The sequence below is a fragment of the Amia ocellicauda genome, chromosome 23, assembly GCF_036373705.1.
Source record: "Amia ocellicauda isolate fAmiCal2 chromosome 23, fAmiCal2.hap1, whole genome shotgun sequence".
NCBI classification, from domain to species: Eukaryota; Metazoa; Chordata; class Actinopteri; order Amiiformes; family Amiidae; genus Amia; species Amia ocellicauda.
The window spans coordinates 17,614,994-17,627,906 of NC_089872.1; the positions used below are offsets into that span (position 1 = coordinate 17,614,994).

Below are 12,913 nucleotides of genomic sequence, written 5' to 3' on the forward strand. Positions count from 1 at the left end.
AAATGCTTGTACTACTTGTTATATAAACCTTTCAATTGTATAATTCTATTGATATATTCACCATGTGTGGTTTGTTTATGTGGAAAGACCGGCAGTTTACCCCAAATATGTGTAACCTGCATTACTCCTGCATGATAGCCTCTCTTATTACTGACATCTGCAAAAGCTACAAAACCACAGTTCCAGGTGCAAGACAGAGCTAACGAGACCTTTGATTAAGATACGTTGTGCCTTTTTGACCCGGAACTCAAAATGCAGAAGTCACAATGAATTACATCATCTTGTCTTTCCAATACTGCTTGGTCTGTACGATTCCATATATGGTATCGTTGTTCACTAAACCTGCTGAAACTGTGTGTAGAAATATCTTTGAAAGCATGGTCTCAGCTCAGTGTTAGTTTGGCCTAGGTGAGGCCTGCCCTTGGTATGTTATCCTGGCTCTCCAGCGGCCTCTGAAATAAAACCTGCCGATTCCTGACTCCAGAAACCGAATTGCGTTTGTGACAGAAAATAGTTCTACAGAGTTAAACTAAACAGTGCGGTAATGAGCCTGTGCTAATCTATACAAATAATGCCATACAATGGTAGCTAGTGGGATAATATTCATCCTTATTGTATTTTTTTAATACAGAACAACCTTTGGTTTGAGATTCTCGTTTAGGGCTACTTCATTGTGAATGTAAACGTGGAGGACCACTGCTTTTGTTAGGACCTAAGACAGCCATTGTATGTTGGTGAATGATTTGTCCTTGGATAGCCAAGGTCTTAAACATTATTACACTACAACAAATGTTTTGTACAGATGTGTAATAATTACTGAAACTATTGTGCAGGACATGATTTCTTCATGTTTGTGGATATCAATTAAGGTTAAATATTAAGAGACTGAGGACTTGAACATTTAAATAAGCTTGACATGAGTTTATCCACCCAGTCCTGAAACGTGGGATATTATTATCCACAAGTCTCTTACAAATATATTTCTGTATTTCATGTTGAACTATTATTAGTAAAGAAAATGCAAATACCATCCCAATACAGAAGTATAGATCAGAGAGCTATCTATTTGTCATCCTTTCATCTATACCCTATATATTATTAACTTACTACTACTACTATTACTACTAAGTTTGTTCAAAGAAAAACGTGACTGGTACGTATGGCAGAAAGACAGCCATTACGGAATAGTTGATTTGTATGCCAAGAATAGATGTGATTCTTCGGATGGATTTCGTTGGAATCGACATCACCCGCTAGCGTTGTAGACGTCGTGCGTTACGGTATAGCCCACTCGGCGATCCATAGGCAGCACATCCGGGCATCGGCAGTCGACACCCGGAACTGGCTGACACAGTCGTTCGCCCAGGAGGAGTGGGTAGGCTCTGCTAACTCAGACAGACGTGGATCTATCACAACCAGGCTGGGAAAAGACACCGCGCCGCGCAGAAGGAAGTCCCACTGTCTGAGGGCATCGGTCGAGAAGAAGGGAAGCCTCCGAGTGAGTGGAGGTAGACGAGACACAGCCCGTCCTGTCCGCTAGGGAGGTGGTGGTTTTTTTTAGGCCTTAGCGGAGCTCCGGACTCCAGTATATACGCAACCGACCGGACAGCGGACGCGGGCCGAGCGGGGTGACGGTCGTGCTGCTGCTGTAAACCCAATTAGACGACACATTAATTCATATTTCACTGCCGTGTGTATGTGTTAATCATCTGAGCTCTGTCTCACTCGTCTGATGTAATCGCAGGTTGAGACATATGCCGCTATCAGGGGGGGGGGGACACGAATGTAATGTTTTTGAGTGAAATTAATTGCATATTTAAATTCCTGTATGTCTTGCTATGGTTGGTTACGTGGAATAACGGTTGATTTGAACGGAGAAAACGTTACTGTCGGGTTCAGGCTAACGAACTGCGTTTTTCAGCCAGCTCAGGGAAGTACTTTAACTGTCATATTGAGACACCATTGAAGTAACTTGTAACTCACACTGGAACAAGCTGCTTAAATTGGTAAAATAGTTATTGCTACGTGTAATTTTAACATTGGCCTCTTTCCTCCACTGCAATTATACATTTATATTGCGTCCTACCAAGTTTAGAATAGTAGGTGACCAGCGTTGTGTGGACACATAAGTGCAATTGAAGTATTGTAATATTATTATTGTGACTTTTTAATTGGCAGACTGCGTTTATTCTCCCATTTCAGTCAAACAGTCATTTATAAGAGTAGCGCAGACTGCTGATGAGAGGGAACTGGGAGGTGGGGTTGACACATGACAGTTCACTGAGTTATGCACATTTACTAATTCTCTAAAATGGACTAGATCATTTATTAACTGATTTTCAGAGCTCGGTTAGCAATGGTGTGAGACTACCCTGCATGAATTAACGTTTGGTATTCCAGGACTAGTCCTAATGCGGGTCTGTGAAAGCACCCATAAATGCAATAACAGGAATGATATTGGATTTAAAGAGAACCACATGGAAGGGGGCATTTTGGGTTTCCCTAGCTTATTGATTTGATAACACTTATTGACAATGACACTTGTCTCTGGTAATACATTGGGATTTTATTGGATGAATGCAGACTATATAAAAAACATAAATATTATTTAGTAGAATTAGTTTTTACCTTCTTCCTGCTAATCTTTCCTGTTGTCTCTGGGGAAATCTTTTTAACTGTTTTGCAAGTGACTAGTGCACAATTGCTCTGAACTCTCAATTTGTACCACATTTTCACATTGTTGGTCTACCTGCCTGCCCCTTATGTGATCCCCTGTATGTTACACAGGTGCCATTTGAATAGGTGAGTTTTGAGGAGGTGCTGGAAAGTGCAGCACAACTAGTGTGATCCACCACAGCGGGGCAATGATTTTTTGACACCCGAGCTGGGTCTATCCAATCATTCAGCAGTAGAGGAGACAATATCCTGGAGATAGGAAGGTTGGAGTAATGGAAGTAACATAGGCAAATAAGATTGTTGAACTGGATGAGAGCATAGAGCGAGCCAGTGAAGTGTCCAAGATGTAGCTTGTGAGCAGTTTTTCCACGAGCTGTTAGGGGGTGGGTTGCTTGCATTTTATTTTTCATTCCCCAAGTGCTGTTAATTATTAATGTATCAATCGGTTCAAATAATATATTTATTTTACTCTTTTAAAGTCTAAAGCAGATATGTAATGAAAGAGACCAGGTTTGAAAGAATGCCATGACTGTCTGGGCCAGGACCTGAGGAGAGGAGGTTGTTATGTAAGGATGTGTCCTGCAGATTTTACCTAGAAAGAAATGTCATGGCTGTTCCAGTGAATAGGTGTGGAGAGAAGGAGAGTGAGAGATTGAGTACGCCAATGATATTAAGTTGATAACAAGAACCTACGAAAACTTTTTTTTTACCTTGGATAAACCCAAAAGAAGTAAAACCTTTCAAAGTAGGAAGTTGACGACTTTGATTCTTCTTCTTTACAAAAATACACACTGGGCTGTCAAGGTTTCTTTTGTATTATTGTTCACAGTCCCTCTTCACTTTGTTGTTATTGGCAAAAGCGGGAGCACGGGACCAAAGGAAACAGGAGTGTGGTGATTCAGCAGGAAGATATTCTGAATTTTTGTTTAAGTAGTGCAGAAGCAGGGTGGTTCGGTGAGGGTTTGGAGATCAACACATGATGCATTTGAGGTCCCGAGTCAGTGATTCCATTCATTTATTTATTTATTTTTTCCCTTTTTTAATCCTTGCTCAATATTGGTCTTTTGAATGCGTTGTCATCAGCAAACCTTTCCCCGAGTTTTCATGAGCCCTCTACACTGCACCTAAACTATTTATAGTGTAACTGCTCTGTTCAGTTCAATATGATTCGCCGTTGACAGTTAAAATAAATAACATCAATTAAAATATCTTACTACCTGAAACAGGGACACAAGTATATTTGTGTTAAACTTTAGTGTTCTCCACTGAGAGCGAGCAGCAGAGTGTTGGATACTTCATGATGCCGACGCTAACAAGTTCTGTTCAGGTTTTAGATAGGCTAACAATTGATAATGAGCATGACATCATTCATTGCAGTTAACAAGTCTTCTCAGCTGACACTAGATCCAGTAAGGACACCACATGCTGGTGCAGAGCCAGTGCTGAAGCGAAGGGAGTAGCTGAAGTGAGAAGACCGAAATAGACGGGGTATAGCTTGAGAAATCCTGGTTGTAAGGGGAGTCTTACTGTAGGAGCATAGAGTATTTTTGCTAAATGTGTGCTTCACAGTTGAGTAGTACTCCGGTGCAGGTCACCGGGCACTGCAGCACTCTGTGTTTGTTGTTTTGGAAAGGACTTGCATTCATGCTGTTCTTTCTTTATCAGATGCATCATGGGAGATTTATTAGCTCGTGCTTGGTTTTCTTATTCAGCCTGCTCGGTCCGATACTGGAGTTGATGAGACTGCAACTTCTAGGAATGAAGTGAAATGAAATAGTTTGTGTCCTGCCGTGTATGAAATCTGTTGTGGAGAGGCGTTAATACAAATTCCAAGTCTTGCATGTGTGAGAAATATTGGTCTGGGAACAGTTTTTAAAACTTGTAGAAAACAATACAGATTTCTCTATTTTGTGGGCTGCAGTGTCAGTTATTTATAAGGAAGCGAGTATTAGCATTATTTGAATGAGCCTGTAAAATTAGTTATCTGAAACAGCCCTGTGTGTTTTGGGCTGTGATCCAGGGTAACATTTAGATTGAAGTCTGCTCATGCAGAATACATTTACTGAATTACTCTTAGCCTCTACAGTCAGCAGTTTTAAATGTAATGCAAACTGTGTTGTGTTCATTTACAAAGGGAAAGTGTTTTGTTTTCTGTACATTTCATGTTTGTGAGGGGGGGGCTGGACCACAGTGACTTTCATATGAAGTGGAAATTAAATGCTTCACTGTACAGTACTGGCATGTGTAATTCATGGCTTATTGTAAGAGTTAGGCCTATCATTTAAATGGTTTATATTAAGCTTATTAATTTATTCGTCTTTTAAATGAAAAATATTGTTGTCAAGTGAATGTGGTAATCTGTCAAATGTTAAAATGTTTTCATAATGTTAATAAGATGATTATGTTGATTATCAGTATTTTAGGATTAGGCCTATTTCTTGTAGCAGTTCTTGTCGAAAAGGATACATTTGTGAATTTAAATAGGTGTTAATGGGATTCTCATTCTCATTACACAGCATGGATTGACTATTTGTAATTGTATCGGTTATATACACATTGTATTCAATATACATTGAAAAGCCACATTGGATATTGAGAGGCTGTTCAGGACAGATCAATCCAAACTTATCTTGTGTGTAATATATGTAGGAGTTGTATATGTGCATTAGCAGGATCGTTACTAATTTGCATCTTTCTTGTCGCAATCAACCATTACAGTTCTTGATGCTGTGTAATCTGTGTGTATTCAAACTCGGTATTGCACTGACTGGCCATTGTATGAAGACTCTGTGCTGCTGTGTGCTTTGAGGTGTGTGTCCTGTGCTGACGTTGCTCTTTGTCCGTCTCCCTTCTCTGCACAGATCTCGGAGTGACCATGGTGGGCGAACGCAGAAACGGGAACCTGCTGGTGCAGCTGGGCCCCAAGCTTCAGGCGTACCCCGAGGAGCTGATCCGGCAGCGCCGCACGCACGACGGCCAGACGGAGTACTTGATCCGCTGGAGCGTGCTGGCGGTGGACGAGGGCGGCGGATCGGGCAGCGGGGGCGGAGAGGCGGGCGGCGGCGGGGGCGGTGGGAGCAGCGGCGGGGGCAGCAGCTCCTCCAACGACAGCAAGACCGAGAACATCCTGATGTGGATGTCGATGGAGGACGTGTACGCCAACTGCCCCACCCTGCTGGGCAAGCGCAAGAGCGACACCCAGAGGGCGGTGAAGGAGGAGCAGCCCAGCAGCGAGTTCCCCTCCGATGTCACCTTCGACGAGGTGGAGCTGTCCGACATGAAGGAGGACGTGAAGAACCTGGTGCGCCGTGCCCGCAAGCAGATGGCTAAGAAAACCGAGATGGACATCGCCATCAGCATCACGCACACCATCCATGTGCTGAGCGCCTACGCCAGCATCGGCTCACTGGTGGGCGTCTTCAAGGAGACGGGCGCCCTGGACCTGCTCATGGAGTTACTGTGTAACAAGGAGAGGCAGACCCGCCGCAGTGCCGGCAAGATGCTCAGGGCCCTGGCCTCGCACGACGCAGGTAGGCTGCCCACTCTGCCTTCCAGTCTCTCGCTTGCTCATGGGTAACGCAGTAGGAATTTCTAACTGAAGCACTCGGGCAGCGTAAACTTTTATTTTGTGTAAAAAAAACTATGATTGCATAAGCTTTGTTAGGTGTACAACTTAAGGGCTATAAAGAGTCTCTGAACTTGTGATATTAATTTTTATTATCTTCCCCTGCTGACACTGTTTTGTTTTCAATATGGGAACACTCATAGTTTTGCGAGTGTTGTCATAAAGGCTGCGTTTCTCTAACAGTTTCCACCCAAATGTAGCACCCAAACCACTAGCAAGCAGCCGTTGATTTGAAACACGATCACAAAGCGATGAACTTGTTTGTAGTTCACTGCTTGGGTGCATAGCAACTGATATTTCCAATATGTGGAGAGTCCTTATATAAGCTTTCACTATTCGACAGCTCTGCTACTGATATTGAAATACTATTTAAAGAAGCCTGTTTAACTAATTCATAATTGTGTTTATAAAAAAAAATCTCCATTTCCACAGTAGGCACATGATAGGCATTGTGGGTTTCAGTGTAGGTTTGTCTGTATGGTTTCTGTTCTTAAATCGGTAACGTTTAAGCATCTAGTGGTTTTTGATTTGAGAAATTCCAGATCTCTGCAAACACAGTCACAGGACACCACTCTCTGCTTTTCCTTTTTCAGTGATATGTACCCGTACTATGCCATGTTTTGTAATTTGAAATGGCAAACCATTTAAAACGTGCACAGTTAAAACTACCGTGTCAAGTGGCATGTAAAAAAGAACGCCCCAAATGCCACAGTGGTGTGTTGAACTCCTCACCTCCTTCTCAGCCTTGAGTGACTGTCTGGAGAAAGTCACTGCATGACCTTCATGAATAGAGAAGTACTCCCATCTCTGGTGGGGGGAGTTTAATTTTCAGAGGGATCAAAGTGCTTTAATAAATAAACTTTAATAAACCCTTCAGATGATAAACTTGCATTGCAAATCGTAAGCTAAACAAATCACCAGTGTACTGTATCCATTGATGTGTGCCATGCAAGGAGATGATTGATGGTGACTTTTCATATAACCTATATTATATATCCTATATCCTTCTCATTGGTGGGTGGATAGCGACAGCCGTAAACTGAGAGAACTGGATAGTTTTGTCATATTGTATATTATTGATTCTACAGTTAGGCAAAGACCATGGTTAGTTTTCTTTGTTTTATGAATATAGAACAGAAAATGGTATGTAATTGATATCGGTCAATTCATATCAGTTTGCCATACCCTTATTACCCCCTGTTTAATGACATGCATCATTTGCAGTTTGGGACGAGTATGATTGTGCTCATGGGGGTCTTCATTTTACTGCCCTTCATTTTCTTTCTCATTGAGTTTGTAGAGAAACCCAAAAGTGCTATTTTTTTTTTTTTTTTTCACTTTCGCAGTGTCTGTTCCTTTGGTCATGGTACAAATTAACTATAACTTAATGAACTAAGGCACTGGCATGCTTTTTGATTATTATTTTTTTTTTCTTTGTTTTTAACATTTTCGCTGGCATATTTTCTGTACAGCACTACACCTATAATTAAAATGAGATTGTTCTCATATTCCCACCATGTGAAATCCAAACTTGTATCTTTTTATGTATCAGGTTGCACATATGCTTTGACCATCTGTGTATCTTGGTCTTAAGGTGAATGCTTTCCTTCACTGGCAGTTAACCAGGCCGTATTTTAAATCACTGCATATGCATGTTTGAAATGACGGAAGAGTGGCAGGATTTAAACCGTACCCTTGTCACTAGATGTTTACTAGCCTGGTTGTGCTAAGGCTTTTCAATTGTACTTTTCATTTATAGCAGTTTGTTCATTACCCCGTTCAGGGAGAAGACCTGTTCAAAACATGTTTATCATTTTTTTTTAATTATTATTATTATTAAAACAAACTGAAAGAAATCTCATTAGCAAGAAAGGAGGCTGTACTGCTACAATTCCCCTTATGAAGCCGATTTGCATGCTTTGAACCTGAAAATAGCCACAAAAGGCATCTCCCTTTACAACTTAGCACGAACTGCCCTTAATAATTAATATGTCCATCATGCATTTAGGACTACAGCGTTATACAAGTCATTGTTTGCATTGCCGGTTCAAAGTGCGTTGTTTTGAAATCCACAACGAAGGCGTCTGATCGGTGAGTGGAGATTAGTGGAGTGTCTGCTTTGCACATTAAACTGTGGAGCCATCTGGGAATCGGTTTGTTTTTTCTGCTTTAACAGCAACAGTCTTATCCTCTCTGGGGATGACACCCCCCCCCCCCCACTAGTAGGAGGCCATCAGGCTGCTGTGAGTCACTGCACAGGGAGTGGCAGGAGCAGCTCCACACAAACTCAGTGCTGATTCATTCTTTAATAATCTAGGGGCACTACAGCCCTTAAACCCACACTCCTCTAATTTCTATCATTTTCCCTATTGCTTCTGAATTTACAGCTTTAGTTTTAATATAATAATAAAAATAATAATGTTTTGCAGATACCCTCACCCAGTTATGATATGCAATAAATTAAGTGAGACATTGAGTAGTCTTGCCTTTTGAAATCAAATCAGCACGTGCACTTTCCCAGCATTCCTTGTTTTGCATCCTGCCTGCACACCGCCTCTGCAGCAGTTCCTTGACTCATTGCATCTAGTGGGGGGGTTCGATGGCCTTGTCCTCGGGCCCAGGCCTGCGTTCCTTTAGCCAAGAGAAAAGTTACACTGTATTATGAGCTTCGGGCTTTTATACAAGCAAGTATCGGATATTTCAAACTTGTTACCCATTACTGTTTACGCAGACCATTAAATTAAATCTTTGCGTTTCATCTGTACAATTCATAAAAGCACCTTCAGATTGGGGCACCTATAGTGAATCAAACACCTATGCATTGGGGATTATTTTGCTTCCCTGTGTGATGAATTGGGTGCTTCCTCGACACTGTACAGCAGTACGGTAACGCTATCTAGGAACCCATGTGAGAGAACAGGCCGTAATCCCGCTGAGTGCACAATTAAGGACCGTGAAGCTGAGTTCTCATGTTTCCCAAGAGGAAGACCTAATGCCAAAGTGATTTCATGAACTCGATCAGTTCTGTAGACACACTGCTAGACTTTAACATTGAGTCCTGGAATCTTGATTATTTTCTTTTTGAAATGACTTTTGATTTGAGCTGGTAAAGTCCTGTAGAAACGCGCTGGGCTGCAGGAGAGCTTTTCTTAGTTCCTGGGTCTCATTGGCTTCCTCTCTGGGAACGGATAATGCTGTTGGGGGTGTAACCTGCTTCTTCTGAATGAATAAGTAAACAGGAAAGCAGGGAAGAGGCATGCGATGCCAGTGAAGTTGTCCGTGTGGGTTTCATGTTCACATCCAGGACATCACTTTCCTCGAAGCAGAGGCACAGTCAGTGAAGAGCCCCTGTTTCCAAAAGTAGTGTAAACATGGCATGCAGTTTAATGTGAGTTCTTCTATCACATGTGCAGATTACACTTTTGGGAGGGACCCATGTACATATAGGCTACACAAGGGTTTCTTCACATAGTGTCAGTCACAGTACACACATGCATTTATACAACATCACTTCGTCCTATATTAGGTATGCGTTTCGATGTGTATGGTTTAGAATACCAATTTCTTGTATAAATATATTGGCTTATTGCAGTGTGAAAGCAGTTTATTGTATTACAAACTCTGTAATGAATGCTGAAGATTTAATTTGATATGTGGTAGAAGGGGGAGGTATACAGTTCATGACCTGTGTTTTCCTTTGTAAAGGGTAAAGAAATGTTCTGATATAATATGACTTCAGGAAGATACAAATATTTTTAGGCTTTAATAGTTAGAGGTGTTTGTATTTTGTGATGTTTGTTTTTGTGTTTTTAATAAAAAAATCTTGAGTCAGAATGATTGGTGCTTAGGCTGTGAGATGTAAGGGGAGGTGGTCCTCTCATGCACTGCCTTGTCTCTCTCCAGGGAGCCGGGCCTATGTTCTCCTGTCCCTCAGCCAGCAAGATGGCATTGAGCAGCACATGGACTTCGACAATCGTTACACCCTGCTGGAGCTGTTTGCTGAAACCACCTCCTCCGAGGAGCACGGCATCTCCTTTGAGGGGATTCACCTCCCACAGGTAGAGCCCCCGCCAGCCTGGGGAACCCCCGATCACTTGACTGATGCTCAGAGCATTGCAGGAGCTCGTATTGTTTCAGGGTCATGTGATTGGAATAGTAAAACAGTAGTTTTACTACAAGCTAAGATTTTTTTAAGATACAAAACTGTTCATAAAAGGTTCATTTACACATTGCTGCCCTCACTATTGCCTTCCACACTAGCAAGCTCATTATGGAAAACACCAGTATGAATCAAAAGGGACATTTTTAGTGTATAGCCAATGCCTGGGTTATCTTCTGCTTCTTAGAGTAGTTGGCTGTGCTGTGCATTGTGTTGTCTGCAGTTAAGAAGATGAAACATTTGCATAGATATAACATGAATGCATACAAGGGGTATATATATGTGTGTTATTTGCCCCTGCAGATCCCGGGGAAGCTTCTGTTCTCGCTGGTGAAGCGCTACCTGTGTGTGACATCTCTCATGGACAAGCTGAACAACAGTGGCGTGGAGCAGAGCTCCGAGCGGCAGGACTGCGGCACCGCGGCACACCTGACGGAGCAGTCCCGCGTGCAGCGTGAGTTCGAGTTCACCATGGCCATGGCCAACCTCATCTCCGAGCTGGTGCGAGTCATGGGTTGGGACCGCAACCGGCAGCCGGGCCCCGCCGCCCTGCTGAGCGCAGCTGAGGAGGAGCAGCAGAAGATGATCCGCTCTATCTTCCAGCCGCGCAGCACCCCCTCCCCCACCGTCCTGGCCGCCTCGCCGCCCAAGAAGAAGGTCACCAACGGCTTCAAGACGCGCACCGACTTCGCCAGCCGCACCGCCTACGTGGAGTACGTGCAGGACAACCTGAAGAGCGGCATGCTGGTCCGCATGCTGGAGGACTACGAGGAGGTCAGCGCCGGAGACGAAGGCGAGTTCAGATACAGTAACGACGGCTCGCCCCCGGTACAGGTATGCCTCCGCCAAACCCTCCCCTCCCCCACACCTGTTGGCATGAAAGGCTTCTTCAAAGTGTGACGTGTTTCACCGCGGGCTCAAGTAGAGCTTGTGCTTCTCTGTTTTGTTCTTTGAATTATTGCATTTCTTGTTTGGAGTCGGCTAACAAACGATCAACTTGGCCACCTTGTCTGTTTGCAAAATAATGATTGAGATCACTGGTTGCTTGCCTGCATGTTCTTTTTATTTTTCTCTTCTTCACTGTGACTTAGACTCATGTTTCAGTGTAAGGATGAGAAATGCCATTCACAAATAGCTGCAGTCATTTAGTTCTTCTCGGCACCCAGCCAGTTCAGATTTATTATCTAATTACGGAAAGTCCCTGGCACTGTCCTCATTTAGATGTCTCCATGCTCTGGAGAAGAAGAAGAAGAAAAAATAAAATAAAAAAGTGCTTCATCTCTCCAGTGCTCTGCAAGTGATTTTAATATAGCTCTCTCCTGAATGTATGAATTGCATTGCTCTGTTTGTGTTCAGTGTAAATTATTATATACTTTAAAAAATAATCTTAGCTTTTGCATGAATCTTTAGGAGTTGAGTGTTGTCTTGCATATAATAACTTATTTGTCTGGCATAAATTCAGCTGCTGGAATCTCCTTGCAAATAATTTTGTTGAAAGAAAAATCTGATAACATTTGCTTTCTGTTTACCTTCCAACTGCTGTGAGCAAGTACAGTAGAAATATTTGGGTGCCTGACATTTCTGTGGAAGAATACCACTTACAATTGCTCATGGCATACACACCCATTTTAAAGAAAACATTCCCTTAATTAGAGATTAGACTGATAATTATTCAGTGTGCTGTAGGAATGGTTAGGGTTATGGGAGAAGAGATCTTCAATGTAGAATTTACAATACAGAGAGTGTTAAGAACAGAAGACAAGTCACCGAAAAGCTCTTTGTGAAGTATATTGTTCAAATGAGTTGAACCTGTCTAGTAGTTAAGCTCATTCAATAAGGTCAATACTCAAGATCGACATCCAGCAGTGAGATCAGATGACAAAAGAAGAGATAGAAGATGAGGATTAAAAGGCTCATTAATAACAGGTGCTGCATGCCTCCCCCTCTGTGCTGCTGCAGGTGTACTGGAACTCCCTGTCCCGGACCTACTGGGTCCACTGGCACATGATCGAGATCCTGGGCAGTGGCAGCAGCGGGCAGGCGGAGAAGGAGGCGCAGGAGAAGGCCTCCTCCCTCACCGAGACCCTGAAGCTCACCGCGGGTAAGAGAACGCTTCAAATGGTGTCTTTATCTACTTTGTTTTAATGGACCATTCATGGATTTTTAAATCCAAAAGTATTCACCCCCATTTTTTCACATTTCATTGCATTACAACATGAAAATATCCATAATGGCAAAGTGAGAAATATAATCTACAAATTGTTCTAAATTAATTACAAATATTTATCACTTGGACGTTTTCTGTCGATCAGTGGCAAAAACTCCTGATTGATCGATTCTGATTTCATGCTGAATCAATGAAATGAGGAAATGTCCAAGGGGGTGAATACTTTTGAGAGCCACTGTATATTGTTTTAATAAATTTTAAGGTCTAATTTTAATCTATTGTCCTC

The 12,913-nt window shown here is 42.4% G+C and overlaps 1 protein-coding gene across 8 annotated transcripts in view; it reads left to right on the forward strand.

The window, feature by feature from the left end:
- Positions 1-1,276: 1,276 nt before the first annotated feature.
- cul9 (cullin 9) overlaps positions 1,277-12,913 on the forward strand; it is a 30,437-nt gene continuing 18,800 nt past the window's right edge. For 5 of the 8 annotated variants that reach the window (XM_066697160.1, XM_066697159.1, XM_066697161.1 and 2 more), the window contains exons 1-5: positions 1,375-1,508; positions 5,538-6,206; positions 10,205-10,359; positions 10,764-11,294; positions 12,420-12,561. In XM_066697160.1, the coding sequence (XP_066553257.1) occupies positions 5,552-6,206; positions 10,205-10,359; positions 10,764-11,294; positions 12,420-12,561 (1,483 nt within the window). In that variant the 5' untranslated portion in view covers positions 1,375-1,508; positions 5,538-5,551. Of the gene's footprint in view, positions 1,509-5,537; positions 6,207-10,204; positions 10,360-10,763; positions 11,295-12,419; positions 12,562-12,913 lie in introns of all 8 variants that reach the window. The other 3 variants (XM_066697164.1, XM_066697165.1, XM_066697158.1) reach the window with 2 other exon arrangements.